The sequence below is a fragment of the Centrocercus urophasianus genome, unplaced genomic scaffold (assembly GCF_019232065.1).
Source record: "Centrocercus urophasianus isolate 14NV4802_14NV808 unplaced genomic scaffold, USGS_Curo_1.0 seq_203, whole genome shotgun sequence".
In the NCBI taxonomy this organism is placed as follows: Eukaryota; Metazoa; Chordata; class Aves; order Galliformes; family Phasianidae; genus Centrocercus; species Centrocercus urophasianus.
Genome location: NW_024884760.1, coordinates 15,876 through 23,192, shown reverse-complemented (window position 1 = coordinate 23,192; position 7,317 = coordinate 15,876). Strand labels below are relative to the sequence as shown.

The window sequence follows — 7,317 nt, the reverse complement described above, 5'->3', positions numbered from 1 at the left end:
CACATTCAGATCAGGTTGCCCAGGACCCCGTCCAACCTGGCCTTGAACACGTCCAAGGACGGGGCATCCACAACCTCCCTGGGACTCTTGGCACCAAAACCATCAGCAGAGCTCCTGCAGGGCACAGACACGGATGTAGCTCTAATTTCTAACTGGAGCAACACTTCCTGGGACGCACCGCTACAAGAATGATGTTTCTCATTGATCTCACACGTATCACCGAGCAAAAATGATAAATGCCACCTTACACCAGGAAGGTCCGTAATGCAGATCCTATGGTGACTTCAAAGCTAATTACATTTACCCCCAGTGCAGCTTTCCCCCATAGACAAACACAGAAGTGCCAGCTCCATCCAGCCTTGCTCGCCTCCCTGACCTCTCTTCAACACTGGAACAAAAGCTGATCGTCTCCTCTCCATTTCAGTTTCACAGAATAATTGTAGGGGTTGGAAGATCCAGAGCTCATGGAGTCCAACCCCCATCTGAGGCAGATCTGAGGCAGAGCCCTCAATCTCAGGCACTGAGATGAGCAGAGGGCTGGAGCAGCTCTGCTGTGAGGAAAGGCTGAGGGAACTGGGCTTGTTTGGCTTGGAGGAGAGAAGGCTGCAGGGAGACCTGATGGTGGCCTTCAGTGCTTGAAGGGAGCGGATGAACAGGAGGGGAAACGGCTGTGTGTGAGGGTGGGTGGTGACAGGACAAGGGGAATGGCTTGAAAGTGAGACAGGGGAGGGTTGGGTTGGATGTGAGGAGGAAGTTTTGGAGCCAGAGGGTGGTGAGGCACTGGCACAGGTTGCCCAAGGAGGCTGTGGATGCCCCATCCCTGCAGGCATTCAAGGCCAGGCTGGATGTGGCTCTGGGCAGCCTGGGCTGCTGGTTGGTGACCTGCACACAGCAGGGCTTGGAGCTGGATGAGCGCTGTGCTCCTTTACAACCCAGGGCATTCTGTCACTCCATGACCATCGAGGGCAGCACAACGAACCCCTGCCACTCGTGTGCCCTCCTTCACGCAGCCCCAGCCCTGCAGCCTGGCGGCACGCTGCACACCTGCTCTGTACACCTCCTTCTGCGACTCCACCTCTGTGATCCGCGTGCTGCTGAGCCTTGAGCCGTGAAGGACCCACGGGGCTCTGGCTGAAATGGTGGCGATCTTCGCCCAGCTCTCATCAGTGCCATTTTCGGTCGAGATGGCACCTACAGATTGAATCACATCTGGTGGGAAGAGAGAGAAGCAGCTGTAAAAGAGGTAGAGAACAACCAGCAGCACGACGGCGTTCGGCAAAGGCACCGCGCAGAGCCAACAGCGACCCACTGAACTGCATAGGAACCAACCACAGCTTTGTCTCCGGCACAAAACCACTCTGCCAAGGCACCCAGCAAGGATGGCAGCAAACCTTTGTACCTATGTACCAACGTGTCTCTATGGGTCCCAATGTGTCTCTATGGGTCTCAACGTGTCTCTATGGGTCTCAATGTGTCTCTATGGGTCCCAATGTGTCTCTAAGGGACTCAATGTGTCTCTATGGGTCCCAACGTGTCTCTATGGGTCCCAATGTGTCTCTATGGGTCCCAATGTGTCTCTATGGGTCCCAACGTGTCTCAATGGGACCCAATGTGTCTCTATGGGTTCCCATGTGTCTCTATGGGTCCCAATGTGTCTCTATGGGTCTCAACATATCTCTATGGGTCCCAATGGGTCCCAACATGTCTCTATGGGTCCCAACGTGTCTCTATGGGTCCCAATGGGTCCCAACATAACTCTATGGGTCCCAGTGTGTCTCTATGGGTCTCAACATGTCTCTATGGGTCCCAATGTGTCTCTATGGGTTCCAATGTGTCTCTATGGCTCCCAACGTGTCTCTATTGGTCTCAATGTGTCTCTATGGGTCCCAACGTGTCTCTATGGGTCTCAACATGTCTCTATGGGTCTCAACGTGTCTCTATGGGTCCCAACGTGTCTCTATGGGTCTCAACGTGTCTCTATGGGTCCCAACGTGTCTCTATGGTCCCACTGCTCACTGCAGCAGGCTGCCCATGGAGGTGGTGGAGTCTCCTGCTCTGCAGATGTTCCAGACCTGCCTGCATGCCGAGCTGTGCGACTGCTGTAGGAACGGCTGGGCAGGGGGTTGGACTGCATGAGCTCTGCAGCTCCCTGCCAACCCCTGCAGTTCTGGGATGCTGTGAATCTATCAAACCCCATGCAAAGCTGCAGGTCGGATATCGGGAACGATTCCTTCCCATCAGGATTGCTTGCTGGCGGGACAAAACCTCATTCCCTTACCAGAATCTTCTGCTGCCATCTGCCAAACCTGCAGGGAGCTGTCGGGCGGGCCGCTCGTCACCAGCAAGCTGAGGAAACAAACAGAAGCCATAGAGCTCAGCAGGAGCAGGGAGCAGCTCCAGGCCCTGAGCTGAGGATTCCAGCGGTGTCCCCCAGGGCTCGGTACTGGAGCCCATCCTGTTTCATATCTTTATTGATGACCTGATGAGGGCATTGAGGGCAGCCTGAGTGAGTGTGCAGTGACACCGAGCTGGGAGGTGGGGTGGATCTGCATGAGGGCAGGGAGGCCCTGCAGAGGGATCTGGATCAGCTGATGGCCGAGGGGAACGGGATGAGGTTCAACGAGGCCGAGCGCCGGGTGCTGCGTTGGGGCACAGCGACCCCATGCAGCGCTGCAGGCTGGGGGATGAGCGGCTGTGAGTGTGGAGAGGAAAGGGAGCTGGGGGTGTTGGTGGGTGCTGGGCTGAACAGGAGCCAGCAGTGTGCACAGGTGGGCAAGAGGGCCAGCGGCAGCCTGGGCTGCATGAGGAATGGCCAGCAGAGCAGGGAGGGGAGCATCCCCTGCACTCAGCTCTGTGAGGCCGCATCTCAGTGCTGGGTTCAGTTTTGGGCTCCTCACTGCAGCAAAGATGTTGAGGCCCTGCAGCGTGCAGAGAAGGGCAGCGAAATGGTGAGGGGTGTGGAGCACAGGGCTGCTGAGGAGCGGCTGAGGGAGCTGGGATTGGTGAGGGTGAGAAGAGGAGCTGAGGGGAGACCTGACTGCACTCTGCAACTGCATGGAGGGAGGCTGTGGTGACAAAGGGCCTGTGAGATCTCCTTAGCAGGGGGGGATGGATGGAGGAATGGATGGATGGATGGATGGAGGGATGGAGGGATGGATGGATGGAGGGATGGAGGGATGGATGGATGGATGCAGGGCAGAGTCAGCCTCTTCTTTTGGCCTCTTCTCCCAGGCAACAAACAGGACACAGGGCAATGGCCGCAAGTTGTAGCAGAGGAGGTTCAGGTTGGACATGAGGCAGAACTGTTTCTCTCAGTGCTCAGGCACTGCAATGGCTGCACAGGGAGGTGGGGGAGTCTCCATCCCTGGCAGCGTTCAGGAGCTCCTGGATGAGGAGCTGTGAGATGATTTAGTGCTGGTGGTGGCGATGGTGAGGAGGAGGCGGTTGGACCGGATGATCTTACAGGTCGTTTCCAACCTTGTGTGATTCTATGATCCTATGGAGCACGGCTGTGTGCTGCCCCACTCCCATCCAGCAGCTCCTGCACAGGGTGAGGGAGGTTTGCAGCCACGAGGGAAGCGATCCATGCAACCCAGGCATTTCATTAGCACGTCTTCCACCAGTGCCAGACTAGGGATGGTGCACAGAGCCCCCGAGAGGCCTTGTGTAGGAGGCGAGAGCTGAATCAGCCAGAAGGAATTGTGTTCGCTCTGCCTGCAATCATCAGCAGAGAGAGCCTGCTGAACCTGCAGCAGCCACAGAAATCCCGCTTCTGGGCAGCTCCAGAAAGCTCCAAACGCAGAAGGAAAGGATGGAACAAAGTGCCAGGAGCTGCACAGCCAGCAGAAAGGGTGGTGAGAAGGGCTTTTCGGTGAGCCAACGTGGGGAGACTCTTCTGCAGCAGTGCTGGGGTGGTGGCAGTGAGTAACGCCGCTGCGGTGAGGATGGAGGCCGTGTGGCTTTTGGGAAGATGAGCAAGAGATGGAGAGGCCGATCCTACGGACCCTGCAGCTTCAGGAGCCTCAAGCCCACGTGGTGGGGGAGATGAAGGTGGGCTCTGCGCCACGTGGAGGTGGAGGATGGAAAGGCTGTCGGTCCTCCTGAAGATGTGACAAACAGATCTGGTGCCCTTCAAGAGGAGGAGGAGCTGGGCATGGCTTCATGGGCTTTGTGAAGCACCTGAGCTGAAGGAGCCTGCGTCCTGCAGAACCCCTGTCCACACATCCCGCCGTTACCCCTGCTCCTCTCCCACGTGAGCATCAATGATAGCAAGGGTAATTTGGGCCCTAGCTAATCAGATTTCGGAACTGTGGGATGGTGGTTAAGGGGTCTGCAGGTCCAGGTCGCTTCCTCCTCAACCCTACAAGCCTGACGTAGAGGAGAAGGCAGATTTTACAAGTGAGGAATGGGCTGCTTCCATGGCTTCTGTACCCACAGGACCCCATTTGAGGGCTGACAACCGAGAGATGGCTTTCATCTCACTAAACAGGAAGAAAACGGGAAGCAGCAGAGCTGTGGGTGCAGCCACGGGGCTCAGCTCTCACTGCCACTGCAGAGACGTGGTGGAACCACTGACAGGGTTGAAACACCACCACGTGATCCTGAAGGAAATCAGAGAGGAAGGGGGGTGGTGGAGCTGCCCTTTATGCGTGAAGACCCCTGGAACAAACAGAGCTCAGCCTCGGGGATGGACAATACGTGGGCTGGGAGCTGGTGTGAAAGAATTAAAGGACAGATGAAGGAGGGGGTGTTTGCTACGGGCTGCCTGATCAGGAAGTTGATAAGGTCCTTTACTGACAGGGGGAAGCAGGCTTGTGGTCACGGGGGGACAACAGCCACCCTGACATCTGCTGGAGGAACAGCACAGCGAGGCACAAAGGAGCCAGGAAGCTCCTGGCAAGCACCGATGGAAACCTCCTGACTCAGGTGGTGGAGGAGCCAGAGGGGAAAGGTGTGTGGCTGAACCTTGTACCGACAAACAAGGAGGGACTGCTTGGAGAGGTGGAGGCTGGGAGCAGCCCTGCAGGCAGCGAGCACGGGACTGCCCAGCTCTGTATCCTGCCAGGGGGAAAAGCAGGGCAGTGAGGTCACAACCCTGAACTCGTTAAACTGAACCTCTTCCAGGACCTTCTTGGAAGAACCGAACGGGAACAGGTCCTGGAAGGAAAAGTGAGCCAGGAGAGCTGGTTAATAGGCAAAGATCACCGCCTGCAGCCTCGGGGATGATGCAGGATGCACCACGACAGCTCTAAGCGCAGCAGCAGCACCCCAACCCAGTGCGCCCCAACCCACTGCTGCACTCCCAACATCAAGATGTGGTTCAGGGAAGGCCAGCGATCCCTGCCCAAGACTCCCAGAGCTCTCAGCTCCCACCAGCTGCGTTGGGAAGCAGGCGAGTAGCAAGAGGACGAGCCCCTCCACCACCCCCAAGTGCCCCCAGGAGGACTCTGTTGGCCATACCTGGTGTCCGGCACGTGTTTCAGGTTGTACACAGGGCGGTTTGAGAACCCTCCGCATTCCACCTTGAAATCTCTCTGGGGACACAGACCCTGGAAATCAAAGGCAAAGTCATTTCTTCCCATTGAACGGCACAAGAAGCCTCTGCCTGCCCACTCATGCTGATTTCAACCATAGGATTGAATGATCCTGCTCCACTCCAGGGGAAAACCTATGGATCGGACTCCTGCCAAAAGCTCTGTCGAGGTTTGTCGCTGCCTGTGCCAACCTGGCTAAACACCACTTCTTACACCAGCTCAGACATCACCCACTGCAGGGGTGACGCTCAGCACTGCGGTTCCCCAGTGGGACCACATCTCAGCCAGCCCCTTCTGCATCTGCCTGGCTGCAGCACCCACCTGATTCTCCTTTGCTTGCAGTGTTGGTGGTGGCAGCAGCTGCAGGATCTCATTCCTTCCAGAGCACTCGTACCCGGCCACGCAGACACCTGCTGGTGACCCAGAGATGCGGTGAGAAATTCCCCCCCCCCCTTCCTAAAAGGCGCCGCTGAGCTGCAGTGCTGCCCACCTTGAATCCTGGCCCACGCAGATCCCCAGCCCTGGCCGAAACTCAGTCTGTCCCCTATGGCCTATGGCCACCCTCCCCTTCCACCCATAGGCCCCAGCCCGTTCCCATGGCGCCTCTCCATCCCACTGAGCCCCAAATCAGCCCCATGGTGCCCTTCCTCCCCCATAAGTCCCAGCCCAGCCCCACAGCACCTTTCCTCCCCCATAGCCCCCAACCCAGCCCCATGGTGCCTTTCCTCCCCCATAGGCCCCAGCCCAGCCCCACAGCACCTTTTCTCCCCCATAGGCCCCAGCCCAGCCCCACGGTGCCTTTCCTCCCCCATAGGCCCCAGCCCAGCCCCATGGTGCTTTTCCTTCCCCCTGAGCCCCAACCCAGCCCCATGGCATGTCTCCATCCCCCTGGGCCCCAAACCCATCCCCTCCCCCACCTCCAAAGGACCTCAGCCCCCATCTCTCGCCCTCCCTCCTCCCCACCCATCTCCCCACTCACGTTTCCCCAGGGCCCATTCGATAACGCGGGTGGGAGCCTGGAGCTCGAAGGCGTGCAGAGCCTCGTACCTGCAGGGACAGAGCGGCGGCGGTGAGAAATCGGAGGGGGAAAGCCGAAGGGCCGAGGTCGGGGACTTGCTCACATGTGCAGGGATTGCAGCAACCATTCTTCTTCTTCTTCTTCTTCGTCTTCGTCTTCCTCCTCCTCCTCCTCCTCCTCCTCTCCACGTTTCATCGCCGCCTCCATGGCAACCGCTGCCCGGCGCGCAGCAGTGACGTCACGTTGGCGGCGCACCTCAGTGACGTCACGTGGGCGGCGCACGGTAGTGACGTCGCAGCGGGGCGGCGCGCGCGCAGCTGGGCCTTTTTGGCGCCAGGTTTTTACTGAGGGAAGATTTGCGTGGCGGCTGTTTGTGAATCGGACCCGAATTCCCGCGTTTTTCAACCCTGTCATAAAACAGATCCGCTGCTCCCACATCTGCGCGTCCTCTCCTCACGACAAGGCCCAAATTCCCACGACTGCGGATCATCGTTGTTGTAAACAAGGCCCGAATTCCCGCGTTCTGGCATTGCCTCCTCATAAACACACCGCGATCCCTGCGCCTCTGTGTCTTCTGCTCGGAAACATCACCCGAACTGCCACATCAATATCCACGGTTCTGTATCTCGTCATCATGGGACCCCAATTCCCCATTTGTGTGACCTCTCTTCACAAATAAGACCCCAATTCCCCCATTTGTGTGTCTTCTTCACAAATAAGACCCAAATACCCACATTTTCATACCCTCTCCTCACAAAAAGACCC

At 57.7% G+C, this 7,317-nt stretch overlaps 1 protein-coding gene across 1 annotated transcript; it reads right to left on the bottom strand.

Moving 5' to 3' along the window:
- Positions 1-10: 10 nt before the first annotated feature.
- On the bottom strand, positions 11-6,990 carry LOC122162441 (WD repeat-containing protein 73-like). The gene is made up of 7 exons (XM_042822732.1): positions 6,656-6,990; positions 6,514-6,581; positions 5,856-5,944; positions 5,461-5,549; positions 2,279-2,346; positions 1,045-1,209; positions 11-114 (listed from the first exon to the last, which is right to left on the bottom strand). Exons 1-7 carry the CDS (start codon positions 6,988-6,990, stop codon positions 11-13), a joined length of 918 nt encoding a protein of 305 aa, XP_042678666.1.
- Between the last annotated feature and the right edge of the window lie 327 nt (positions 6,991-7,317).